Source organism: Podarcis raffonei, chromosome 13, assembly GCF_027172205.1.
Source record: "Podarcis raffonei isolate rPodRaf1 chromosome 13, rPodRaf1.pri, whole genome shotgun sequence".
NCBI lineage: Eukaryota > Metazoa > Chordata > Lepidosauria > Squamata > Lacertidae > Podarcis > Podarcis raffonei.
In genome coordinates this window covers 24,203,984-24,231,900 of record NC_070614.1, presented here as the reverse complement: position 1 = coordinate 24,231,900, position 27,917 = coordinate 24,203,984, and the positions used below count along the sequence as shown (strand labels likewise).

Here is a 27,917-nt window from a genome sequence, read left to right as displayed (position 1 = left end):
TTTGTTTCTCTAGGAAAGCCAGTAGATCCAGGAAGTCAGTTTCCACAAAGAAGTCCTTCTGTGTTTGTAGTTTTGCAGTCCTGTATCTAGTCTGACTGAAGGCACTCTTTCATTCACTGTATATTTGTACTTTTAAGAGCCAGGTAGGAGTGGTTCAATATATGTGTATTTGTAAAGGTGAGAGGCATTCTTCGAAGGCTTCACTTCTGGGCAGCATTGTACAAAAGAATCAACGTTTGGTTCTTTTCATGAGAAGCAGCATTTGGCATGTATTCCGAGGCATTTTGTCCTTTGCAGGCAACTTTTTTTAAAAAAAGGAATTCTAGGTCACTCAACACAAGTTCAGAGCCATCCCAAAATGCAAGAGGGCTGTCACTTTCCGTAAGCATCTTTTCCTGTGACTTTCTTAGATTTTATAAGTTTTATTGTAACAAAACACACATTCATTCATTTAATTCAAGACAGTAATAATGATGATCCCATTAATAAAACAAACCTGGTTCTTGGAACGCCCAACTCCCATCAGCCCCAAGCTATTATTGCCTGTTTGAGTGAGACGGGAGCTGCAGTCAACCTGTGGAGGCTCCGAGCCCTGCCACATAAAAGTACCCCATTTCAATAATTTTTTCACCTGATCATTTCAAAGCTATTAGCAGTCCTCTTAAACTTATCCTTCTGAGAGGAAAACCCCTTTCCTTCAACCTGTAATATACAAAGCATCGCGATACGTATTTTACATATTACATACATATTTTAATTTAAACAAAATTATGTTGCGTGTTTTCATTCCCATATTTCTACACGAGTAAACAGCATTCATCTTTTCTTTTTTTCAGTCTTTGTTTTCAGTAGGAACAGAGGTCACGTTTCCCCTTTTCCCACCGCACCTTGATTCTCCTTTTCAAGTAGCCCGATACCTGCGGAACTACATCTCCCAGCATGCAACTGGTGGCAGGGGGGGTGCTGCTACGTAGCAGCCTCCAGCCAATAGCCACACCAGAACCCCTATCCTGCACATGCGCTGTGGCGCCCACGCGCCCACGCCGCCTCGGAGGGGTCCCGGGCATCATGGCGGAGCCGGAGGTCTCATCGCAAGCTAGCCGGGCCCCGCAGGCTAGCGCTCCCTCCGTCTCCACAGTGTCTGCGGCGACGGCTCCGCCGGTAGTGGGAGGAGGCGGAGCCGGAGGAAGCAGCAGCGATCCGGTTCGCCCGGGGTTGAGCCAGCAGCAGCGCGCGAGCCAGCGTAAGGCGCATGCGCGGAGCTTCCCGCGGGCAAAGAAGCTGGAAAAGCTAGGGGTGTTCTCAGCCTGCAAGGTACGGGGGCCCGGAGGGATCAAAAGACTGGGAATTCCTCCCGGCTACGTGGTCCAGCCATAGCTGCATCCTTTCTCTAGACCAGAAAAGATGTTGCAGACATAGAAGCTGTATCTGTTTGTCCGGGATGTTCGTTTACGTTTTTAATAGCCCATACCCCGGAATTCTATGGGCAAATGGCAACAGTTGGAAATAAAATGTTTTTGGATGTAAGGAGCTGCCTAACAAACCATATAGTCCACATTGTCTGCTCTGATTTTCTGGTAATGGGCCTCCGTGGTTTAAGGCAAGGTCTTTTGGATGATGCCTGCCTGAAATCTATTGCCTGTTGATGCCAGGGAGTGAACCTGGAATCTTCTGTTTATTATATTTTGCTCAGCTATAGCCCCATTTTAAAAATAACAATACAGTAATTATTATAATATGCATGTTTAAAAAACAATCATGAAATGAATCTTGAAATATGTAGTATCTCTAGCTCAGTTGGTAGAGTGTGATACTCTTAATCTCAGGGTTATGAGTTTGAGCCCCACGTTGAGCAAAAGATTCCTGCATTGCAAGGGGTTGAATTAAATGATTCTTGTTTTCCCTTCCAACTCTTCTAAAGCCTTGTATCTGCCCCACCTGAAAGAGCAGTACTGAGCTTTATGGCAGGAAGCATGCCGTTGGTCATAGCTGTTAATTCTAATCATGAAATGCATCTCCACAAAAAGTGAAGCTATTGCAGCACTTCAAATTGTGGTCAGTGCTATTCTAAATCATGAGTGGCCCCACTGAAGTTAATGGGCATGACTGACTAAGAGTCATTAATTTCAGTAGGTCTACTCTTGAGTAGGAATAGCATTGGATGCAACCCATTATGCCTGATCTAGTACTAAATATGTGGATGAATCAAAGGAAATCAGTATCTGGAGCTTGGTAATTGTGAGTGATGAAATAGAACTTGGCTTTTTCAGCTTCCCACTTCTGGTAGTTGTGCATCTCTGCTCAAGGATTCCTGTGTCCCTTTTCTGCAGTCAGGCAGATGAAGTCATTCCCACTGTATCTTTGCAAACCTCCTTTTGCAGTCATTTGCAGCAGCATAGTGATATGTGTGGGAAGCGACTGTGCATTCCGTAACAGGCACCACATAGCATGGCTCTGTTCTGCCTTAAAACAATGAGGGAACCGATTAAGTTGCATAAACATTTTTGCATCCCCCCCCCCCATTTTTAGTGGCTGTGAATTTATGGGAAGCAAAAATGGACACAGAAAGAGGGAGGAAACACATTCCCATTGCCTTGGCCACCTGAGCCAACTCTCCTCTGTGCTGCGGCAGTTCAGCACACTGAAGCGGCAAGTGTCTGCTCAGACGCTCATCCAAGTATATAGGTCCTGCCTGTCTGCACTGTGTTGCTGTCTGTGGGGTGCATGCTGCACCTGCCAAAGCACATTCTGGCACAACTGGAGTCTGATAGGGGCTTCAGAGAGATGCCATTGCATCTCTGTTTACTCACACTGGTCTCAATAAATAGTCAAATCTGACTAGCTCCATGATACGTCATCATGTCTGCTGCAATAAATTTCTGATTGGATAGGATCTCGCAGTGAAGGGAAAAGAGGTACTGGTAGCTCTGTACGTTAAATAAAAAAATTTTTAAATGGTGCAGAAGCAGATCAGTAGAACAATGGCTGTAAACAGCCAGGAAAAATGAAGCCAAAAGGGGGTGAAGTTTGGTGTGTTTCCCCCGAAACCCAATCCAGGGTACATTTCACATCCCTTGAAAGCACCTTTTCTTTTTGCCTTAAACATGCCTGAGTGAAAATTCAGCATGGCTCTGCTTTTATTAAAGCAGCTTTTTACCTGTAACATATTAGTTATGGTGTTCATGAATGTGAGCGTTGCCCCAGTTTTTTCTACACATAGCAGCCTTGCTCTCTCTCTCTCTTTCTCCCCACTCCTCCAGGCTAATGACTCTTGCAAATGCAATGGGTGGAAGAACCCAAACCCTCCCACAGCCCCCCGTATGGACCTGCAGCAGACGGTCACCAACCTCAGCGAGCCCTGCCGTAGCTGTGGGCACACGCTAGGTAACTCAGCAAGCCTCTCTCTCTCTCAGGCTGTTTTATTCCCAGCCCAGGTGAAGGCACTTTGGAGTCGGGAAGTGGACTTCCCCATCAAGTCTGCCACCAGCAGAATTGATGCTCTACTGTGTAAAATGCCCTTCTGCTCTGCCATATATAAAGCATCCTTTATTAGTTGCTTCAGACATCTGGTGGAAACATGTTTTTGCCCAGGCTTTCCCTGACCCATAAGATTGGATCCTGTTACTTCTGAATGCCTTATTTTGGCTGTTCCTACTTTTATTTGTTTATTAGTATTTATTTTGACAGTTTATATACAGTACTGCTTAGTTATGATTGTCTCTAAGCAGTGTACGGAAAACCTTCTCTTTAAAAAAGCGGTAGAGACCGTGTCCCTGCTCGCTTTGCCCACCAATCCCACTTACTTTCCCCAAGGTGTGCAAAATCCCCACTCCTCCACCATCACCCCACTATCCTTATGATGAACTGCTACGTGACAGCATCCTTACATTTGTATTATATGTGAAGGTAAAAAAAGAAAGAGCTCCGATTCTTTGGGTGCCAAATTCCATATTGGATATCAGACTTTATTTGGTGGTTATTTAAAAAAAAAATTAAAAACAGTTTGTTTCATTTTTATCTCAGTCTGTCTCCATCAAACTCAGGCCAGTGGACGTGGTTTCCCCTATCATTTTATATTCACGACAACCCTATGAAGTACAATGGTACCTCGGGTTACATACTTAATTCGTTGCGGAGGTCCGTTCTTAACCTGAAACTGTTCTTAACCTGAAGCAGCACTTTAGCTAATGGGGCCTCGCGCTGCTGCCGTGCCGCTGGAGCCCAATTTCTGTTCTCATCCTGGAGCAAAGTTCTTAACCTGAAGCACTATTTCTGGGTTAGCGGAGTCTGTAACCTGAAGCGTATGTAACCTGAGGTACCACTGTAGGTTAGGATGAGAGGCAGTGACTGACTCAAAAGTCATCCAGTGTGTTTTGTGACTGAACTCACTGCCCTCTGTCCTACTTTAATACTCTGACCACTATACTGTACAACAGGGGTGGACAATGAGTGGTGTTCAAATGTTTGTGTGTATAATCTTTTATGACAGCTATACCCTGTACTTTAGCCAAAAGAAGTCTCTCACAGAGATCCTTACTATTATGGTCCTGGCACTGCTCACAGAACCAAAACGGGACCAAAAACCTCTAGGGTGGCCAGGTGCGGTCTTCCAGACCTTGAGACTCTCCCTTAGGTCACAGCCCTCACCAGTCCTGCTGTACACCCTCCTTGCCTGCTTTGCTTCTCTGAAATGTGATCTTGAATTCTTGAATTCCCTGAGTGGAAGTGTGTGTGTGTGTGTGTGTTGAAATCTCTGGTTGCTGGCATGTATTGTACTGTACAAAGGTAAGAGTTGCATCCATTGCTTAGATTTCATTTGCCTTTAGTCACACCCACCGCTGGCACATGGCCCCCAGAGTGTTGCCTGCAACGGAATGTGGCCCTCAGGCTGGAGAAGTTTCTAAAACAGAGTTTCCTGAAGTTGGGTCTCCAGCTATTTTTGGACTACAGTTCCCATCATCCCTGACCACTGGTCCTGCTAGCTAGGGATGATGGGAGTTGTAGTAAAAAAAAAACACCCAGCTGGAGACCCAAGCTTGGGAAACCCTGTTCTAAAAAGTCATGACACGTGAAGAAAAGGGAATGGGGGTAGGAAGAGGCCAAAAGGAGTTAAAGTCCAGCAACAGCTGGAGGGCCACAGGTCCCCCCTCCCTCCTGGACAGAATCTTGCACACAGCAGACCTATATAATGTAGATAGCCCCACCAGTTGCTAGATAAAGAGAGTCTCTGGATGGTGGCGGGGTGGGAGGTGGATGGATGATGAGCCTTTGTTGTGCTCCATCCCATTTGGGTTAGACCATGACCTGATTTCTCTCACCTGCCCTCAGCTGACCATGTGTCTCACTTGGAAAATGTCTCCGAGGAAGAGATCAATCGACTTCTGGGGATGGTAGTAGATGTGGAGAACCTTTTCATGTCAGTGCACAAGGAAGAGGACACAGACACCAAGCAAGTTTATTTCTACCTGTTTAAGGTGAGCTCAAAGAGGAATAGTGCATTGCAAAATGTCCACAGTGGTGGTTGGGGGTTTTCTGGTGGGGCGGGTGGTGGGGAGAGCAGAAACTCAGCTGACTACAAGGAAGTTCTCTAGATCTTTTAAGTGGCTATTTCACATCAATGCTTTGGTTGTTGGTTTTTTAACTGCATTTTTTATTTGTTTTCAAGAAATACACACAGAAACAAACATTGTACATATAAGCTTGGAGTAAGTTGATGTTTTATGGATCTGTGGTTGATTTTATCCTTATATGTTGTACTACACCTTGCTGTATTTTTATGAAAAAGTAGATTATAAATTTGTAAATGAAATAATAGCAAGAGTGCTCCTAGAATACATAAAGTATAGAAAGGAGACTGCAGCCACCACCCTTGCAATGTGTCCATGCAGTTCTGCAGATCAGCTCGGGCGAGTGCTGCTTTTGTTTCAGAGGGTGTGGACTTGCGAAGATGGTGGCATGAGCTTTGTGTCTTGATACCATTTTACATTTGCTCAAGAACCTATGCCTTCAACTCCCCTGCCCCCAACTTTGTTGCTGTTTTGTTTTCCTTGTCATATTAATTCCCATATTTCCTTGTCTGCATAATCATGACAATAGTTGGTTCTGAAATACTAATGCAGAAATAACAGGAGACCAGTGGGGGAAAGTGTGGGAGCATAGGAAGATGTCTTGCGTTAGAGCCAGACCACCGGTCCCTTGAGTTTAGCATTGTCTATGCCAAGGCTGGGGAGCCTACGGCTTGCCAGTTGGTGTTGGGCTACCATCTAGTCATCTTTGAGCATTGGACATGCTAGTTGGGGCTGCTAGGAGTTGGAGCCCAGCAGCACCTGGAGAGCACAAGTTCCCCAGCACTGGCTGGCAGCAGCTCTCCAGTCTTTCCTGGGCCTGCCAGGAGATGCCAGGGTTTGAACTTGTGATGCACTGGCATGGACTTGTTGTGCACCTTAGATGGAAGCCATTCTGAACAGATTGTGGGCATCCCACATACCTTGGAACATCTTAGACAGAACTAGTAAAACCATCTCGCGAGCAGGATTTGAAATAGGAGCGACAGAAGGAATAGAAGAATATAGTATCAACGTGTTGGTATAAGAGAGAGAAGGTATTGTACAGCAGGGGGGAGGAATTAAAACACGGAAAATGGAGTGGGAAGTCGAGAAAATATAAATTTATTAGGTATTGAGGTAAATATGTCAAACTTGAAAAGTCAATAAAAAGTTATTACCCCAAAAAAAACCTACAAGGAAATAATGGGTGATCCCCCCCTTTCTCTTCTTGAGGTTGAAACGATTTATTTCCTCCCTCTCCACAGCTCCTAAGGAAATGCATCCTCCAGATGAGCCGGCCAGTTGTTGAGGGCTCACTCGGAAGCCCCCCTTTTGAAAAACCAAACATTGAACAGGTAAAAAGATGCCTTGAGAGATGTAAAATGCCAGGGTGCATCTAAAACACATATTTGGCTCCCTGTGCCCAGAAAAGAAAAGGCTGTATTCCCCTCGCAGAGCTACAATTCTCAGAGTAGTTTAATTAATCCCTCTTCACTGGGAACTGTGGGAATGGTTGCTCTGTGAGGGAACTAGGGGGCCTCCTAACAACTTTATAAATCATAATAATTTGGGGGGTAGGGCTCAGATGGCAACCCAATATGCCGGAGACCCCACAGAAGTGTAAGGCTGCTATAGCTCACCTGGCCTTCTGTTCTCCCTCTCAGGGCGTCTTAAACTTTGTGCAGTACAAGTTCAGCCACCTGCCCCCTAAGGAGCGACAGACCATGTTTGAGTTGTCGAAGATGTTCCTTCTGTGCCTAAACTACTGGAAGCTGGAAACGCCGTCTCAGTTCCGCCAGCGCTCACAAAATGATGATGTGGCAACGTACAAGGTTAACTACACCAGGTGAGCTGGGGGAAGCGAAGAAAGCAGAGCCCAAGTCTTAGTTTTTAATGTTTGATGTTTTATTATGTTTTTATATGTGCTGGAAGCCACCCAGAATGGCTGGGGAAACCCAGCTAGATGGCTGGGGTATAAATAAAATAATAATAACTATTATTATTATTATTATTATTATTATTATTATTATTATTAATATAAGCAGCAGCAGGGCTAATCTCCAATGACTCATTTGCATTGTCACGTGTGGTTTGGTGACTTATTGATAAAGATGAACACCTCTGGGCAATTGCATTTCCATATTTCCTGAATAACTACAGCAAAACAACAACTACTCCTCAGTGCTTCTTAGTTGGGAGCCAAAGGTGAAGGGAGGGAGCTGATCCTGCAGCAAGCAGAGTCACTTTTCATTCACCAGTAGAAGAAGTCATAGCGACTGCCCAAACTCTGCTGCCCTAATCATGAACGCTGCAGGGGTGTACAGTTGTACCACGGCTCCCGAACACCTTGGGAGTCAAACGTTTCGGCTCCTGAATGATCGAAACCCGGAAGTGAGTGTTCTGGTTTATGAACGTTCTTTTGGAAGCCGAACATCCGATGGGACTTCCACAGCTTCTGATTGGCTGCATGAGCTTCCTGCAGCCAATCAGAAGCCGTGTTTTGGTTTTCAAACATTTTGGAAATCAAACAAACTTCCGGAACGGACTTCCGAGGTACGACTGTATATGGGACGTTCTGACCTCAGCAAATTTTCTTCTCCCTCTTGCTGCCTACCCCCGTTGGCTGATTTTTAAGAGGGCATCTGAGATGGCCTGTACTGTACTGGTTCTCCACCTGTGACGGTGCTGGATTGGTCCCCTAGTCCACACAGGCAGAGAGGAATGGAGGACTGCAATGATTCAGTTATATGTCAGGATTCTGCCCATTCACCTGGAGGCATGTGCGCTTGGGGAGGTAGAGGAGGTTTTCGAGGAAACCCAAGTTCGGAAAGAAAATGTTGGGAAACGCTGCCGTGACCTAATAATCCCATTTCCCCCTGTTTCGCTAATAAGTCCTCGCTGTCTGTGATACCTCTCTGGCCTTCCCTCACCCTAGGTGGCTGTGCTATTGCCACGTCCCCCAAAGCTGCGACAGCCTCCCACGCTACGAAACCACCCAGGTGTTTGGGCGCAACCTCCTCAAGTCCACTTTCACGGTTACTCGCCGGCAGCTGCTGGAGAAGTTCCGCGTGGAGAAGGACAAGCTGGTACCAGAGAAACGGACCCTCATCCTCACCCACTTCCCCAAGTAAGGCCAGTTCCATGAAGCTACAGGAAAGGGGGCCATGCAGCTGCAGCTAACCATTGTTGGTACCCAATTTAAAATAGGCCCATTGGAATTAATAGATTTAGTTGGCTACAACACTTTGGGTGCAAAATGGCAGCTCTGAGGAGTCTGAAGGCATATTTCCCTCACAGAGTTACAATTCCCAGAGTTCCTTGGGAAGAGGGGTTGATGGTTAAACTGCTCTGAGAATCGTAGCTGTTTAAAGTGGTGTGACACTGACGGGGTGCCAACTATAAGGATCTCTGGGTGCCCAAGCCCCCACAAAATTGTTGTGAGTGCTCAGCACCCACACTGCAGGACCCCCAACACAACGTTTGGTGCCTTGGAAAGCACCAGAAGTCATGTCCGAGGTCTCATAACCTGACCTCTGGTGCCACCAGAAGTCAGGTTGCAAGGCCAGGGGGTGCACATGATGTCATGTCGCAGCATGTCATCATGGGCACCCATAACCTGGGGTCCAAGTCAGCTCCCCTGCGCACTACTATAAATGTACACCACAGATGAGGCCTAAATCTGGTGTAAAATTGGCCAGTCCTAATTTCTCATTCACTTTCATGATACTTTGGCTCCAGCTCATCCATGGGATTATTCTTTGGTGACTTGGTGTCCTCTTTTGACACCAAGTCAAAAGATGTGAGAATGGAGGCTTGAGGGAGACTCACAGATACATAAGTTTGAGCATCGTCTCCATTTTTAAAAGGTGGGGGGTTCAACCCAGGTGGGATTTGTGGGACGCAGGTAGCGCTGTGGGTTAAACCACTGAGCCTAGGGCTTGCCGATCAGAAGGTCGGCGGTTTGAATCCCCACGAAGGGGTGAGCTCCCGTTGCACAGTCCCTGATAAATAGGTACCGCTCCGGCGGGAAGGTAAACGGCATCTCCGTGCGCTTCTCTGGTTCGCCAGAAGCGGCTTAGTCATGCTGGCCACATGACCTGGAAGCTGTACACCAGCTCCCTCGGCCAGTAAAGCGAGATGAGCTCTGCAACCCCAGAGTCGGTCACAACTGGACCTAATGGTCAGGGGTACCTTTACCTTTACCTAAAGCTTGAAGACTCGGCCCCCACTGCATTGACACTGGGGTTCACGAGACTCCTGTATATGTTTTGCCCTGCTGATTCCCCTCCATTTCTCCCTGCCCAGGTTTCTATCAATGCTCGAGGAAGAAATCTATGGGGAGAGCTCACCAATCTGGGAGGCCGACTTTACTATGCCGGCGTCAGAAGGAACCCCACTCGTTCCCCGGCCAGGTATGTATCTCTTGGAATCCTTTTTTGGCAGCCTTCTGTCCTCATGCAAATCTGTGACACAGCCTTATGCTGGTCAGCTCTGACTTGCAGGAGCTCTCCAAAGTGTCATGCAAGGGTCTTGCGCAGTCTTCTTACCCAAGGTTGTTTTAAATGGTGGTTTGTACGTGGGGCCTGCTGCAATCAAAAAGGGGGGGGGACCTGTAGGTCTGCTCTGAGCAGGACTGGCATTGGCTACAACCTATAAATCCCCAATCAACTTTCTACTGATTGGGCTGTGTGGATTGGGCTCTCTGTTCCCTATTCATTTTGTCTCAAGATCCTGAACATCCACATTACAGCAGTCCAATAAGCGTTTATAAATGACCATTGTGGGTTTAGCTTTCTTTAAAGATCCAGTCATACTCCTAGCACTGTAGGAGTTCCTGAAACACTCAAAGCTGATGGTCCTTAGACAGGCACCCGAAGGTACCATGACTGGAGATGGTTGCAATTCAGCACTTGTGGGTGGGTGCTTTCTAAACCTCAGTAAAAAGGGGTAACCCATGCATGCCACCCTGAGCCCCTTAAAATGGGATAAAAATAAACGTATTACGGTGTAAGTTGGCTGCTTGTTGTGGCTATACATTATGTATCTGGGGCAGGTGTGGGTGGGTCAGACGATTCCTCCTTCATTTTCTGTTGCAGCTGCTTCGTGTCTTAATAGGGCTGTGTGTTCTTGTTTTTCCCCCATGCAGCAATCAGCACCGTTCCTGCAGCCAGCACTCCGCTCTTCAGCAAATCTCTCAGCTGCAGTTCCTCCTTGGCTTCCATTAACCTGGATGGCAGCTCATTGGATTCTGTGCCAGGTAAAGCCTGTAGTGTAGACGTGTCTGGAGAATGTCCAAGCCAAACATCTTCAGTGAAGGGTTTAATAATAAGCCCTTGCTAGGAGTCATCTGTTTTTCCCTTTGCAAAAGTGTTTCTTGAACAACCAGCCAAGAGTTTTGCAAACTCAGAAGGTTTTGTACTGAATTAAAAGCCGTTGGTTCATCCCTAGCCTCCTTGAGCCTGGGGGCACAGCTGGAAATCCAAGAAACATGAAAATAAATCCTGTTAGATCAGGAAAATGCCCCAACTAGTCCAGCATTCTGTTCTCACAGTGGCCAACCAATAATAATAATAATAATAATTAATAATTTATTATTTAAACCTCGCCCATCTGGCTGAGTTTCCCCAGCCACTCTGGGTGGCTCCCAATCAAGTGTTAAAAACAATACAGCATTAAATATTAAAAACTTCCCTGAACAGGGCTGCCTTCAGATGTCTTTTAAAGATAGGATAGCTGCTTATTTCCTTCAAATCTGAAGGGAGGGTGTTCCACAGGGTGGGCGCCACTACCGAGAAGGCCCTCTGTCTGGTTCCCTGTAACCTCACTTCTCGCAATGAGGGAACCGCCAGAAGGCCCTCGGCGCTGGATCTCAATGTCTGGGCTGAACGATGGAGGTGGATATGCTCCTTCAGGTATACAGGACCAAGATGCCTTTGCAAAGCCTGCATGGATAAATTGAGTGTAACAGCACTCAACACTTGAAGATTCCCAGTAACTGGCATTCAGAAGCATACTGCCTCCAGCTAGTTGTGAAATACCCATTTTGCAGAAGAAAAACTGGGGGTGCTCAGAAGCCACCCACCCACTCTCCAGTGAGAGGCAAACCACCAACACACTCCAAATAAATAAAACACAGACAAAAGAAAACAGGCAACAGATAAGACCCCCAACCAAAAAACCCTCCTTTTTATAAATATAGATAAAGAAACATTGGGAAGGGGGCCTTGGTAGGCATCATCTAAGGGAGCTGTGGTGCCCATGAGGGCCAGGTTTTGGAACCCAGCTCCACAAGTATTGTTTTACTCGCAATCCATTCATAAGCTATATTTAACCGTGTCTTAAATTGACACTGTAGCTCAAAGCCACCTGTCACGTAGGAGTAAAACTCAGAATCAGATTTATGCATATGGTGTTTGTTAAAAAAGAGTGAGAAGTTAATGTTTCTGGGAGTTACATCGATCACTTCAGCCTACTATAATTTTTTTGGCATAGGCGTAGATAGAGCCTGAGGCCTCATACCTTTTCCCTGTTGCACAGGTGAGAAGAGGAAGCTTCCAGAGAGCTTGACGCTGGAGGATGCGAAGCGGATTCGCGTGCTGGGTGACATCCCGATGGAGCTCGTAAACGAAGTGATGTTGACTATCACAGATCCAGCAGCCATGCTGGGACCTGAGGTATGGCAAGCAGGAGGGGCATAAAGGAGTGGATATTCACCAACTTTTGGGGAATCAATTTTTAGTCTGAGGGACACGGTCTTTTGGGGGGCAACATTTCAGGTTTCATAGGCCGCTGCTGGCCAGGGCCAAAGGCAAAAGTGAGCAGATCAGTGAATGTAAATTTTACCTTTGTGAGCAGGCTAGTTTTTTGCCTGCACTCAACTCACTCCTCTTTATCCTCCATGCCAGAAAGCTAAGGGACATTCATTGACACATTCCAGCCAGACAAAAGACATCTGAGAAGGGTGCAGGCCCCTCAGCAAGGGGTGTGGCCTGGGGAGAGTCTGTGTGGCTAATAGAAAGGCTTAGTAAGGCACATTTGGCACAGAATACAGCAAACCAATCTCAGCAGTTGTCACGCTAATTGTATGGTTCAGTTCCGGCCCGTTGCGTGAACCCAAGCAGATCTTCAGCCCCAAGTACTCATGGAACTTTAGGGAGAGACTTCCTGGGTTGAGACACATGAAATAACATTATCTTCAACTAGTGTTTTTTTGGTTAAAAACAACAAGGAGAGGTTCTGCTCCTCATACACCAGCATGGTGTAGTGGTTAAGAGCGGTGGACTCGTAATCTGGTGAACCGGGTTCGATTCCCCCCTCTTCCACATGCAGCTGCTGGGTGACCTTGTGCTAGTCACACTTCACTGAAGTCTCTCAGCCTCACTCACCTCACAGAGTGTTTATTGTGGGGGAGGAAGGGAAAGGAGATTGTTATCCGCTTTGAGACTCCTTAAGGGGAGTGAAAGGCGGAATATCAAGTCCAAACTCTTCTTCTTCATCATCGTCGTCATCATCATACGTGGAGGAAAGTACCTAAACCTAAGAATGATAATACACACACAAAGGAAAGAGTGTAGCATAATGAAACAGAAAAAACATATCAAGCATTCCTTGGTGTTGGCTTCGATTTGCATTCCAGTCCACATACACTTCCCAAAGATTCAAGGAAAACAATTTTCTCTGACCTTATCTTCCTTTAATTAGTTTGTGACGCCTTCCAAGTTGTTTTTTTCCAGGTAGGCAAAGCCATGAGTCAGGTCACAAGTTAATCCCATCATCCACAGATCACATACAGGTTTTAATTTTTTAAAAATTTAATATAATGGTCCATATCCTTCAGACCTTGCATGTTAGCATTAACGAGTTCTGCCAGTGTTCTGTTTTTCCTTCGCTCCCAGACCAGCCTGCTCTCCGCCAATGCAGCCCGGGATGAGACGGCCCGCCTAGAGGAGCGCCGCGGCATCATTGAATTCCATGTCATCGGCAACTCGCTCTCGCAGAAATCCAACAAGAAGATTCTCATGTGGCTGGTTGGGCTGCAGAATGTATTTTCACACCAGCTGCCTCGAATGCCCAAGGAGTACATTACCCGTCTGGTTTTTGATCCGTAAGTTGAGCAATGGCCTTGGTTCGTCAATGGTTGCGGTTAGGAACAGGTGTGTCATAAGACAGGTGCTGTATTAACACCACAACACTAAACCCCCCCTCCAACCCTGAGTCTTTAGAATTGGGAAAACTTAAAAATCAGTGCAGATTTATCAAGTAAAGACTCGAAGAATATGAACGTAGGGACTTGTTTCCAGAACTTTCAACAAAAGGTTTGCCACCAAATTAGGATGTGAGCTGAGCCTCTGTTCAACAGCTTAGTTCAGTGGTTTTCAACCAGTGTGCCATGGCCCCCTGGGGTGCCTTGAATGATGGTCAGGGGTGCCGCGAGCAACACTGGCCTCTGTGCCTCTTTCCTTCTCTCCCTCCTCTGATGCCCTCTTGCATCTCCCAAAGGCTTGCAGTTCGTTGCAGCAGCCCTGGCTACAAGCTCCCCAGATGAACAGTGCCCCTGGGGCTGGCCAGGGGGTGCTTCCCAGGCCCCTGTGGGGCAGTGTGAGGAGGCCTCTCTCCTTGGGGCAGGGTGGACAGCTCAGAGACCAGGGGCGGCAGCTGCGGCTACCCAGAGGACTCCCGGGGGGGAGGGGAAAGGATGCTGAGGGAACCCTCCACAAGGGAGGGGTGAAGGACTACCAGCTCTGCAGGCAAGGGGTGCCAGAACAGGGCTGATGAGCCCCACTGTTCGGTGCCGCAGAAAGAATGTACAGTGGTACCTCTGGTTGCAAACGGGATCCGTTCTGGAGGCCCATTCGCAACCTGAACAGAACGCAACCTGCGGGTCGCGATTCGCCACTTCTGCACATGTGCGTGACGTCATTTTGCGTGTCTGCTCGTGCGGGAGCGGCGAAACCTGGAAGTAACCCATTCCATTACTTCCGGGTCGCCGCAGGACGCAACCTGAAGCAAACGTAACATGAGGTATGACTGTAGTTGGTCAAGGGAGCCGTGGACTCAAAAAGGCTGAAAACCTCTTGCTTAGTCTCTTCTTTCCCCCTCGCTGTACTGTGCAATATCGTTTGTAAGTACAGTGGTACCTTGGGTTACATACGCTTCAGGTTACATACGCTTCAGGTTACAGACTCCGCTACCCCAGAAATAGTATCTCGGGTTAAGAACTTTGCTTCAGTAACTCTTTTTGTAACTCTTTACTTTTGTAACTCTTTTTGAAACTCTAATAAATATCATTAAAAAAAAAAGAACTTTGCTTCAGGATGAGAACAGAAATTGTGCGGCGGCGGCGCAGCAACAGTGGGAGGCCCCATTAGCTAAAGTGGTGCTTCAGGTTAAGAACAGTTTCAGGTTAAGAACGGACCTCCAGAACGAATTAAGTACGTAACCAGAGATACCACTGTAAGTTGGCCGGACACAGTTCCGTCGCAGCATTCTGTGGTTGACACTTCCCCCTGAAACGCCACCTGATTGACAGAAGAAAGCCATGCTTAAACAGAAAAAATAATTCACAATTCCTTTCTTTTAGTGTTCGGCACAATATATAGCCCAACGCCCAACACTGCTGTTTCCATCTTGACAAAAAGGCTATTTTTAGGTGTTAGAGCAGGGATGAGGACTCACCGTGGCCCCAAGTGGTCAGGAGCAGTAGGGAGTTGCTGAGAGTGGTACCCCAAAAGCATCTCGATGGCCACTGGTTCCCCATCCCTATGTTAGAATGCTTGTGAACATTCTGCAGCAACTCACTTTTCCTGGGTTGTAGGCAGAGGTGGCCTGCAGGTTTGTTGTGCCATACTGCCAGCGGTGCCTCTCCTGTCTATTCTAATAAAAGGACAGAGGGTTTATCCGCGTTCAGGCTTAACCTTGTGTAACAATCATTCCTGCCTCCCTGGATAATTTCAGGTTGTTCAGGTGGAGCAGGGAAAACAAAATAAGATCCCTCAAATTTCTAGGACTCTACAAGAGAAGCTCGGACTGTTAAAAGTGTGGGGGGGATTGTTTGCAGATTACAGGCAGTCACTGTTTGTTTGTTTGTTTGTTTGTTTGTTTGTTTGATTGATTGATTGATTGATTGATATGCCACCTTTTTCCGCAAGGAGCTCAAGGTGCTGTCCATTCTTCTGCCCCGCCTCATCTAGTCCCCACAACAACCTTGTGAGGTAGGTTAGGCGGAGAGGCAGTGGCTGGCCCAAGGTGAGCTTCATGGCCAAGTGGGGGTTTTGAACCCTGGTCTCCCACGTCCTAGTCTAATGCTCTGACCACTATGCAACACTGCTGTATATCCCTTTCTTCAATTCAGTCCAGGAAAGGTATAGAGTGGGATGAGAGAATAATGATGCTCAGCATTCACCTCATAGGAACATAGGAAGCTGTCTTATATGGTGCTGAATCAGTCTGTAGGCCCATTTTGCCCAGAATTAGCTATGCTGGCTGGCAGCAGCTCTCCCAATATTTCAGACAAGAAATCTTTCCTAGCCCTAGCTGGTGATGCTTGGGTTTGAGCCTGGGGCCTTCTGCACGCAGAACAGATGCCGTGCTTCTGAGCTTACGGCTCCTCTGCAGTCCAGACACTTCCATTCGTTGCTCTGCTTTTCTTCACAGCAAACACAAGACTCTGGCACTGATCAAAGATGGCCGGGTGATCGGCGGCATCTGCTTCCGAATGTTCCCTACCCAGGGGTTCACAGAGATTGTCTTCTGTGCTGTGACGTCCAATGAGCAAGTCAAGGTAGGGTTGCTGGAGGTGGATTGTGTTACGATGTGGGGTGGGTGTGTTTGTGTTATGTGTATGTGTGATTCTACCTGGCCAGGAAGGGCAGTAGCCCAGAGGAAGGGGTGGAATTGAGCTCTACGGTAGCATTTGAGTTCCTGCAGTCGATCGTAAACAAGTGCAAAGCATCCAGAAAAGTGAGGGCAAATTTAGAAATCATTCACCACCACCACCCTAACTATATTGCTGTCGGTGTTAATGAAGAAGTTGCTCTGTGAATGGAGGGCATATTGGGCAGGAATATGGGGAAAGGGATAGGCCAGAAATGGGTTCCTTCAAATTATTAGTATTATTATTATTAATTATTTATTATTTATTTAACTATATAACTTTTAGAAGACATCTGAAGATGGCCCCATCTAGGGAAGCTTTTTAATGTTTTATTATGTTTTTATATGTGCTGGAAGCCACTCAGAGTGGCTGGGGCAAACCCAGTCAGATGGGCGGGGTACAAATAATGAAGTTTTTATGATGATGATTTCATTCCAGGGGACTCCTGAATTATCCAAAAAAATGGTTGGGGTGTGTGTGTTTAAATGTCCCACTCAAGTAAACCACACTGCACTTATATGCATGTTGCGTCTACATACCCGTACAACTGGGACCTGCAGCTTACTGTGTGGCATTCTGCTGTTCAGGATTCCACTCCTTATCCCTTCCTGGTTTTCTTTCCCCAATAGAAAGCATTACTCAGATTATTGCTCAGAAGTATTGCTTTTAGCATGCTCAGTCCGCACTGAACTGTTTCCTATCCCGTTCAAGTTTGATAGGTATGTATCTGTCTACCTATTATACTGATACCTCACTTTAGATTCTTAATGCCAGAAGAATAGTAATTTAATTTCCTCAGAATTTTAAAATTTCCCCCTCAGAATTAATTAAAAATCAATGGTAATTTAATGTGCCCATGCTTATGGCATTCACTGTTCCATATTTATTACCTCAGAATTGGCCATTACTTACCCCAGAATCAATTTTAAATGGAACTCATTTAATTTTGCCATGCTTAATGATATTCTGGGTCTTCCTGCATGAATCCTCAAGTCATCAGATTCTTTCCCCCCCAGCGGTTTGCCACTCTCATTATTTCCTCATTCCCTCTTATGTCTCTTTGTAGGGTTATGGGACCCACCTGATGAATCACCTGAAAGAATACCACATCAAGCACAGCATCCTGTACTTCCTCACCTATGCTGATGAATATGCCATTGGCTATTTCAAGAAGCAGGTACTACAGCATCGCTGGTGAAGGTTTATTTAGAGCCAGCTTTTGCCTTCATGGTTCCATAAAGAACTCAGAAGTGCCTCTCCAGTGGTCTCTGTGACAGGACTTGCAGTGAATTTATAATGGTTATTGAAATCTTGTTCATTCTGTTGTTGAACTGAGGCACTGTCAAGCAATTCCTATGAGGTATATTGTCACATGATACTGCTTTGAAACTCAATTTTGTTTGCCAATTGAACTTATTACCGCCTGTAGTTTGATATAATAGGTTGGACCCAGACTTAATCAGTTGTATTTGGTTCATGTTAAAATCAGTGGGACTTAAGTAGTGGCTAATTTGCCCCATTGGTTTCGGTAGGGCAAAAGTATTGTGCAGCTAACTCAGGCCCTATCTGTACTATACATTTAGAGCCGTCATGACTTCCTGGGAACTGTAGTTTGTAAAAGGTGAGAGTTGTTAGAAGACCCCTGAACCCCCTCACAGAACTACAATTTCTGGAGTTTCTTGAGAAGAGGGATTGAACGTTACAACAGTCTGGGAATGGTAGCTTTGTGAGAGGAATAGGGGGTATCCTAACAAATCTAAACATCCTTAACAAACTACAGTTCCCAGGATTCTTAGGGGGCAGCCATGACAGTTTAAAAGTGGTGTAATACTGCTTTAAATGCATAGTGCAGATGGGGCCTTAGCCTGGTTCCAAGCTGTTGTTATGTTGGCTGCATTGACCGTCTTTTCTGTTAGCTGCTTTTTGGTTTCCTTTTGAGAGAGAGAAGTGGGTGGTTAATTTTAAGTGAAATGAGAAAACTGCCACCTGCACCTTTTCATGGCTGGCCTGTGGGACTGGGAAGCTCTTCACAGTTCTGTATGGAAAGAAGGATCACAGTTGCTCCCCAGAGGACTTTCAACCTAGAACAGAAAGGTGCAAGTCAGGGTTAGGGTTAAAGTGCTGTGGGTACCAACACAAAATGGCTGCCAAGGGCAACAAAAAAAGAGATGGTGATATTCCATACTAGTGAGTTCTTCCACATAAAAGAGCCCGTGTATGTCTGTGGGGAGACGAGGCATTCGCTTTGGGGCAGGAGAAGTCCGCAGAGCTTTCAAAAGCAAGTCTTTGACTCTGAGTCTGCGAATCTCATACATATAGATGTGAGCTTTGTTGTGCTCAACATGTACCAGACTAGGTATGCCTTATCGGTTCTCAATGCCAAAGACAGTGTACATTTAAAAAGTGCATGTGTGAGAGACTTTTTCAGTGGCGCAATGCAGAAGGTGGCTGTTTTGCACAGAGCTAATTGAGCATGCTGGTGCCTTGGCTTTTGAGTCAGCATTCCCTCCTCTTCCATCCTCATAAGGACTAGATACTTCCATTGTGTTGGGGAGGGAAAGAGGGAGCTAGGGTCAAAGCTTTCAGGCGAGAGGTCACCATCTCAGTGCATGAATAGATTCGTGCTTTTCTTTGCTAAGGTGGTATTGTTGTTGTTGTTATTATTATTACAGCGGTACCTCATGTTGTTAATGGAATCTGTTCCGGAGGCCCGTTCGCAACATGAAAAGCCTGCAACCTGAAGTGCTGTATCTGCGCAGGTGTGCAGCCCGATTTGGCGCTTCTGTGCATGCGCGATTTAGCGCTTCTGCGCATGCGCAAGCAGCGAAACCCGGAAGTAACCCTTTCCGGTACTTCCGGGTTGCCGCAGGACACAATCTGAAAAAAATGTATCATGAAGCAAATGTAACATGAGGTATGACTGTATTATTATTATTATTGAAAAATGAATGGGCCTTTCATGTCTGTCCTCCAGGGCTTCTCCAAAGACATCAAAGTCCCCAAGAGCCGATACCTTGGCTATATCAAGGACTATGAGGGAGCCACCTTGATGGAGTGTGAACTGAATCCCCGGATCCCTTACACAGAGCTCTCTCATATCATCAAGAAGCAGAAGGAGGTGAGGAGGTAGAAAAGGAGGGAGGTGAAATGTGCAATTGTGCCCAGAATTCAGTATTCAGAAGGTTACCAGTAGCCGCTTCGAAGAGGGGCTGTAGCTCAGTGGTAGAGCATCTGCCGATGATCTCAGGCTCAGTCGCCAGCATCCCCAGGTGTAGGGCTGGGAAGTACCTCTTCTGGAGCCACTACCTGCCAGTGTAGACAGTTCTGAGCTAGATGGACCCAATGCTCTCACGCTGTAGATGGCAGTTTCCTGTGTAGTTCCATCCTGAAGTAGAAATTATTCTGAAACAAAAAACATCACATGCTGTATTTGTGTCGAATTCGGAATGTCGGCAACCCAGAGAAACATGCCTTTTTGATTCTGGCCTGTCGCCCGCCCTCTGCTCTGCAAATGCATGAGTTTAACCAGCCCTTATGGTTATGGCCTTTCCCCTGGAGCTGGTCCTGCAGGGGTGTGCTGTGGGGATGGCAGTCCAAGGTGCATCACCTGCTCTCTTCTCCCTACAGATCATCAAGAAGTTGATAGAGAGGAAGCAGGCCCAGATCCGCAAAGTCTACCCTGGCCTCACTTGCTTCAAGGAAGGTGTTCGGCATATCCCTATTGAAAGCATACCAGGCATCCGTGAGTGCAGCTGGGTGGTAGCTGGGTAGTCTCTGGCAGAGTGAGCATGGCTTGTGGCGTGAATAGTGCTGTGATGGGAGCAACTTCTTCCATGATCTCTGGCAGCTTCCCCCCAACCTGTGGCCTTCCAGGTATTTTGGACCCCAGCTCCCATCAAGGCCCAGCCAATGTCTCCAGTTGTCAAAGATGATGGGAGTTGTAGTCCAGCAACAACCACCAGGTTGGGGAAGGTTGAACCTGGGTGTGCCTTTTTCTCACCTTGCACCCCTTCACTGCTTTCAGGCATCAAGGATTGCCGCCCCGGCAAGCTTGTTGAAAGGGTTCAGCATAACAAGATGCCCTTGTTATGTTTTTGTAAGAGGATTAGACCCGTGTTTCCTGAACTTGGCTCTCCAGCCGTTTTTGGACTACAACTCCCATCATCCCTAGCTAGCAGGACCAGTGGTCAGGGATGATAGGAACTGTAGTCCAAAAACAGCTGGAGACCCAGGTTTGGGAAACACAATGGATTAGACAAATCCATGGTGGACAAGGCTGCCGATGGCTAGTAGCCACAACGGCTATGTTCTGTGCCATTGTCAGAAGCAGCATTCCTCTGAATGTTGGGAATTGCAGGTGGGCAGGGTGCTGCCCACTCATGCCCTGCTTGTGGGGTTCCCACAGACATCTGGCTGGCCACTGTGAGAGCAGGACGTTGGACTAGATAGGTCATTGGCCTCATCCAGCAGGGCCCTTTGTACATCCTTGTGAAGGCATGGTGGCAGGTGTCTAGCAGAAGAGGCCAATAATTCTTCTCCCCATTGCCTCCACCATGATGGTGCCAGTACTCCTCTGTTCTAAAGAGGTACCTCTTTCAGCGGCCTCTCTCCTCCAGAGAAGACCAACCAAGGAGTGTGTGATGTGTCATGGGGGCAGCTGGAGGTAGAGGGCCTTTTGTGATCCCCAGCAGATCCCTAATTTGGGGTCACATTGGCCGTGTTTTGCTTTTTTTAGCTGTGTTTTGTTCTCTTCAGAGTCTGGTCAACAGCCAGGTATAAAACTAGAGAGAGTGTTCTCCCCAGGTGACACTGCGGACTCTGGTGAATTTTCAGCAAAGGACATCTGTTGGGGAGGCGACCTCACCCAGCACTCACTCATCTGGGGTTAGGATAGGAGGAATGCCTGTGTTGTAAGATAAAAGACACAGGGAAATATGAAGCCACACCCTTAACATATTTTTCCGTGTATAACACGCTCTCATGTATAAGATGACCCCTATTTTTCGAACCCCAAATTAAGAAATCAATATGGGGGGCGGGGGAGATCGCCCTGAGTTGTTGAGGTTTTTGGAGGGAGGTCGCCCTTCTGTTGTTGGGGAGGTCGCTGCGACCAATTGCCCGCACGCCTTGCTGCAGCCGCCAATCGCATGCCACAGCCCCTGCTGATCGTCCACACGCCTCACTGCAGCCGCAGATCGCACACCCACTCTCCGCAGCTGCAGCCGATCGCCCGCATGCCCGCAATCCCCTCTCTGCATTCACTCTCCATATATGATGCCCCCCAATTTTTGCTCAATTTTTTTAAAAAGCAAAATACAGTATCTTCTACATGTAAAAATGTGGTGTTTTTACAAATTGACTCCAGCACTGTGGGGACTGCTGCTTGCTTGCTTGCTTGTTTCTGAGCTGGTCCTGGGTCATTTGTTACTTTTGCAATGATATGGGGACTCTCCTTCTTTTCCAGGAGAGACAGGATGGAAGCCCTTGGGGAAGGAGAAAGTGTAAGTAGTGTGGCAATTTTCTTGTTCTCCCCCTCGCAATACTTCCTCTCTCTTGCAGCAGCAACAAGATCTTGGCCCTACCTTAAGAGAGTCATTCAAATCTCTCTTATTAGCTGATGTAGACTGTGAATTTCTCTTGCAGGAAGGAGCTCAGGGATCCTGACCAGCTGTATACAACCTTGAAAAACCTCCTAGCGCAAATCAAGGTGACTTGTCTGAATGACAATTTGGTGGGGTGGGGCGGTGCAGGGAGTTGGTGGTGCAAGCAAGATTTCTCCAGCTGATGTAGTGGAGAAATAGTTGCATGTTACAGTCCTAGTTTCTCGGTATTGCCCAACCCACACATAACTGGGGAAAGATATCCTTACCCAGCCCAGCTTCAGAATATGTTGGCATTTTTGGTTTGTGTGTAACAGGGGTGACAAACTGAATGTGGTTCAGAGAACTGAATCCCTAATCCCCCTGCCCACCAGCAGGCTAGCTTTGAAAAGGTGGGTGGGAGTGTTCACCTGTCAATCACCTGACATCAGGTGATTGACACACCTTCCCAAAGTTCAAAAGGCATTGCTGTAAGTGTGCATCAGCTGGTCGGTAGTTACAGCAACTGCCTTTGAAGATACACTTGGAGCACACCTTCAGAGGAGCTCATTGCAGCAGCCTGCAGAAGAAAGAATCGTGCATTCAAAGGAAGCAGTTTGGATCAAAACCACTTCCTCCGTGGGCTGGGGCAGGACCAAATTGGACTCGATAATTAGGCTCCTGTGCTGGAGGTTTTCTCCAGCTCATGGTGTGAATGGAGGCAGATTGTGGGTGGTGTAAGGGTCTTTTGTTTTACACTCATACAAGTTATGCAAGATGCACTAAATTTTTTTTTAAAAAGCTGTTTTGTTGTAAATGCAAACTGAAAACTTTTTTCAGGCTCCAGCCCACTTATTGTTTTTCCTAGCTGTTTCTCTGGCCTCAAAAGATCAACCTTCTTGTTTAGCTCACACACGCAAATTTTCACAACGACAACAACACTTTATGAACTAGAGACCATTTCCAAAATAGATTAAAGACCGTTAAAAAAAAAAAAGATCTAAACAGGGAGAATAAAGCATTCCATTTATTAAAACCAAGGTTCATAATGTGTGCATGCTTTTGAGTTACACAGAACTCTTCCTCTGGCTGGATGTTTAAAAGGGTAAAAGGGGATAAGAGGTTTTTTAAAATGTTTCTGACTGAGGCCTGCCCTCTGCCAACATCACAGTTTCTCTTTTTAATCTTCTTTTAACTTCTAGCCAGAGAACTGTGTTACTTGAAAAGCTTTCACACCATGTTGTGGATCTCAGTTAGTTCTAATAAATGTATTTAATCTCCCTGTTTTGGAAAGGTGGCATTACTGTTCTAGCTAACTGGCTCTTTTTCTCCCTTCTGGCCAGACTCATCCCAGCGCCTGGCCGTTCATGGAACCGGTCAAGAAATCTGAGGCTCCTGACTACTATGAGATCATCCGTTTCCCCATTGGTAGGTAGTTTGACTTGGCCCTTGGTTAGAGGGTTGATCAAAGTACGGTGGAGTCAGTATGGCTGTTGTGAAAATATTTCAGATGGCAGAATTGATGGAGATTAGTTCCTGGATCATAATTGTGCCACAGGGGTGAGGGGTGTGGATTTCAAATTCCTGAGACTTGGCGCTTTTCTGTTCAATACATTAAAAGAGTTCCTAATTCTGCTAAGGGCAGAAATGAGCTTAGAAAGGTAAATTCAGTGTGATCTTGACATTTTTTGCTGCATTCGCTCGTGTATCTGTGGTTAGGAAGAGGTGGAGACTGTTGTTCATTACATTGCCCCATGTGTAATCCTCCTAGGGATAGATTTCTCCCCCCCAAAAAATCTTCAAAGAGTTTCCTTCTTACAGGAATACAAATTCTCATTTGCTGATAGAAAGGCATAAACACACTACATAACGTTTTTATTGCTGTAAATATTTGCACTATACATTTTAAGCATTATCATACCACTTGAAACAGTTATGGCTTCACCCCCAATGCATCCTGGGAACTGTAGTTAGTAAGAGCTTTAAGAGTTAGTAGGATACCTCTATTCCCCTCATAGAGCTTGCCACTCTCAGAGTGGTTTAACAATCAACCCCTCTTCCCAGAGAACTCTGGGAACTGTAGTTCTCTGAGGGGAATGGAGTCCCGTAACAACTCCCTTAGCTAATTACAGTTCCCAGGACGCCTTGGGGGAAGCTGTTTATAGTTGTATGATACAGCATGTTTGAGAACCAAGGTACCACCGTACCACAAAAAAACAACCCTCAGTGGCAATTATATATAAAAGCAAAATGGTTCCAGTGATAAATGACAAAGCAGTGTTGATGATAACACAAACATCCTGGTGTACTGCTAAGCTAATTGTGATAAAAACCCACTATCTTGATATCAAGCCACGTGCAACAGAATGTGATTAGCAGTTTCCAGCTAGAATCTTTTTTCTTTTTTAAAAATTCTGCTTTGCACTGGTGACGCTTCCTGCACAAGTGACCTTCTCCCCTCCAACTCCTTTGCCTCCTCCCCTGCCTCATCAGACCTCAAGACGATGACGGAGCGGCTCAAGAACCGCTACTACGTCACCAAGAAGCTGTTCATTGCCGACTTGCAGCGCATAATCACCAACTGCCGCGAGTACAACCCCCCCGAGAGCGATTACTGCAAGTGCGCCAACACCCTGGAGAAGTTCTTCTACTTCAAGCTCAAGGAAGGGGGCCTCATTGACAAGTAGCAGCATCTGGGCTTATTCCCCCCCCCCCCCACACCTCCGTCCTTCCATCTTGTGGGGACTCTCTTCCGGCTTGTGGCGAACAGCTGGCCGCTTCTCTGCTGCCTTTTGCCGCGTCTCACGCACAAACCGCATCTGGGGTTGGCTGGATAAAAGAGCTTTTCCTTTTACGTGAGGGGGTGTGGGATGCGCACGGGTGCCACCTCTGTTGCATGCTTCTCCTTGCCCCTGAACAGACTGGGATCTGCCGTCAGCCCTCTCGAATTTCCGAGCCTTATCACTCCATCCGTGGGTCTTCCTTCTTAGCAGAGAGCCGTGTGGGAGTAGTCTGGGAGATCACTCCAGAAAAAGATTCTGAATCCTTGCATTATGCATCCGAAACATGTAACGAGGGGTGTGAGAAGCCCTCTTCCCCGCCCCCCTTTTTCCGTATATGTCTGTGGGTTTTCTTGTGCTTCCATGTGTTGGAAGAGTTTTTCACCCGCTTGCACTTCATCCTTGCTTTAAGATTCAGCCATTTCTTCTTGACATATGAATGTAGAAAAGGAGCACTTGAGGGGTAGAAGAGGACCAGGAGAGTTGGGGAGACTTTATTACAGACTTCAGCAATAAAGAGGTTTCTTTCCCCACCCCCCTCTTCAAAAGCCGTTGATGGGACCATGAAAAACAGAAGCCCTTCTTTTTGTTTTTGGCTAACTCACAACTTCCCACTATCCTGTTTGAATGCTGTTGGCCTGTCCTGTAGAGCTGTGTTTCCCAAACGTGGGTCTCCAGATGTTTTGAAACTACAATTCCCATCATCCCTGACCACTGGTCCTGCCAGCTAGGGATGATGGGAGTTGTAGTCCAAAAACAGCTGGAGACCCACGTTTGGGAAAAGCCCTGCTGTAGAGGAAAGGACCCCTTTTGAACCTTAGGCTAAATTGTGACTGCATTCCACCAGGCAGCTCATTCCGTTTTCACAACTTTCCCCTAAAAGTTAAGTTCCACTTTATATCTGAATTTTCACCTGACTTAAAAGCCACTTCCAGAACTCTAGTGCAAGTTTAGTGCTCACTTATGTGTAATTTGCTTTGCGGGGGGGAGGGTCTGTTTGCAAATAATGTAGAAATGAGTGCTAAACTTGCCCTATACTTTCCACTGTGGTTCCGGAAGTGGATATTACATTGTGTGAAAGTGCAAATACAATGTGGAAAGTAAACTTTTAGGAAAACGTTGTGAAAATTGAATGTCCTGCCAGGTGAGTGCAGCCGGTATATAGCTGCAGGAGGTGGGCAAACAAGTAAAGGGTATGGGGGGGGGGAATAACCCCCTTGCTCAGTTGCCAGATTTTACCCTCTAAATGCTTACCAAAAGCCTGATACTGGATTGGAACTTTACACCTCACTGCTTGGTGGTGGTAGTAGTAGTAAATTCTCCGCATACCAGACCAGAATTAGCTGTGACCCCTCCCCACTGCTGGACATCCCTGCTTGGCTGTCTGATCACTCTATCCACAACATGTGACCCATTCCTGATTATTTTCTGTCCTGCACTTACATCCCCACACCTATTTGATCTGCTGCATCTGAGTTTAGTCTTCATCTCTGCACTTACAACTTTTTCACATAGACACTCTCCCACCCCCTCTGTCAAGAGTAGCCGAGCTTTGGTGGGGGGAAATAATCAGGAACACAACTCTGACTCGGTATCAGTGGTGTTAATGATTCTGTCCCTCTCATTGGAGCTCCACCCACCCGCCTGCCTGTCTTCAACACGCACTTTCCTACGCATATATCTGTGAGTGTCTGCCATATTTGCTGTTTCTCATGCCTTGGTTTAAAGGAGGTATAGAGAAGGTCTTTGTTTTCTTCTTCTGAAATAGAGGCAGCCAGTTTTGCAGTTAACCAGATACTTTAAAATGATCATGGTGTTCTGATGACTTGCGGTAAGTTGCCAAGTTGGCACAGCCGCTCTCCTCAGGCGCCCAATAAATTTTGTGATGCTTAATATCTGTGCCACCATGTGGTGCAACAAAATTATAGCCCAGTTGTTTTTCTCTTGGCCATGAGAGTACAATTGTGAGGACATCAAACGCCCTAAGCCAGGCATGGGGAACCAGGGCCATCGAGACTTTATTGGACTCCAGTTCCCATCAGCCCTAGTCAGCGAAGCCCAAAGGTCAGGGGGTGATGGGAGTTGTAGTTAAACAGCATCTGGAAGCCCCACTCACCCACCCCGTATGAAGAATTGCAGGCCTTTGTTGAAATAATTTCTGGGGTCTGGTGGTGAGAAAAACAAATGTGTAACACCCTTTCTCAACCTTGGGTCCCTAGATATTGATGGACTGCAACTCCCATCATTCCTAGCCAGCATGACCAGTGGTCAGGGATAATAAGAGCATCTGGGGACCCAAAGTTGAGAGAGGCTGCCCTAGATAATAGTGGCATTTTATTGGTGGCCTGTATATTTAATACAGGAAGTGTAAGTTGCCCACCCACACTCACTTTTTCCCTTCCAGCACAGGTGTGGGGAACATTTAGCCCCCTCCCATCGCCCCCCCCGCCATTGACTATACTTGCTAGGGCTGATGGGAGTTGTAGTTCAGCAACATCTGAAGGTTCCCCACATTTCAGTAGGTATGGGGTAATGGGAAAGGAGGGTTGGAAAGTTGGGGTGGGTGAACAACTAGATTGTGTTCAGTTATCCAACCTGCTTCAGGGTGATTTGCCCAGGTGGAATATACTCTGTTTTAAGTGCTTGCTGTCAGTGTCATCATTTTGTTGGGGTTGTGTGCGTCTGGTTAACACTTTGCCTGGGGTATTTGGTGTAAAACGTAACCCCCTCGGCTGCAAATTTGAATAAGAAAAAAAGGTTGCTTTGTGAAGTAAGTCAAAGATCTTCCACTTCATCCCAGTCTTTTCCTCCAACCTTGTGCATGCTCATCACCCTTCCTCCTCTCAATTACAGAGGAGTTGTTTGTCCTTTAAGCCTCTGAGGAACCTTATAAAAGGGGCGTGGAGAGGGGGGGGAAGCATTTGAGTGACGATCCACTTGCCTTCTCTTAAGTGACTGTTGCCTTATGTCCACCACATTTGTGTGCTTAACCTGTACAATTGCAGGGCCTGACTCTACCACTCTGGGCCTTTCAATAATGTTGCCATTCCATTTTTTAAATACATAAAAGGAAAAATAATAATATGTCTGAAATATAAAAGGTGTGTTGCTTTCTTTTTTGACCAACTATTGTAGGTTT

At 46.6% G+C, this 27,917-nt stretch overlaps 1 protein-coding gene across 1 annotated transcript; it reads left to right on the top strand.

Moving 5' to 3' along the window:
* The first annotated feature begins 1,017 nt into the window (after positions 1-1,017).
* On the top strand, positions 1,018-27,878 carry KAT2A (lysine acetyltransferase 2A). The gene is made up of 18 exons (XM_053360606.1): positions 1,018-1,314; positions 3,261-3,384; positions 5,329-5,474; positions 6,812-6,901; positions 7,211-7,392; positions 8,482-8,673; positions 9,852-9,958; positions 10,693-10,803; positions 12,084-12,220; positions 13,442-13,650; positions 16,200-16,326; positions 17,486-17,596; positions 19,394-19,537; positions 20,047-20,161; positions 21,884-21,920; positions 22,063-22,126; positions 23,342-23,426; positions 24,492-27,878. Exons 1-18 carry the CDS (start codon positions 1,069-1,071, stop codon positions 24,683-24,685), a joined length of 2,421 nt encoding a protein of 806 aa, XP_053216581.1. The 5' UTR covers positions 1,018-1,068; the 3' UTR covers positions 24,686-27,878.
* The last annotated feature ends 39 nt before the right edge of the window (positions 27,879-27,917 follow it).

Excerpts from the sequence above, each read along its gene's own strand:
- KAT2A (XM_053360606.1), top strand. The coding sequence starts at position 1,069 with ATGGCGGAGCCGGAGGTCTCATCGCAAGCTAGCCGGGCCCCGCAGGCT. Across the intron at positions 13,651-16,199 it reads ACCCGTCTGGTTTTTGATCC|CAAACACAAGACTCTGGCAC; the intron begins GTAAGTTGAGCA and ends TTTTCTTCACAG. Across the intron at positions 23,427-24,491 it reads GATCATCCGTTTCCCCATTG|ACCTCAAGACGATGACGGAG; the intron begins GTAGGTAGTTTG and ends CTGCCTCATCAG.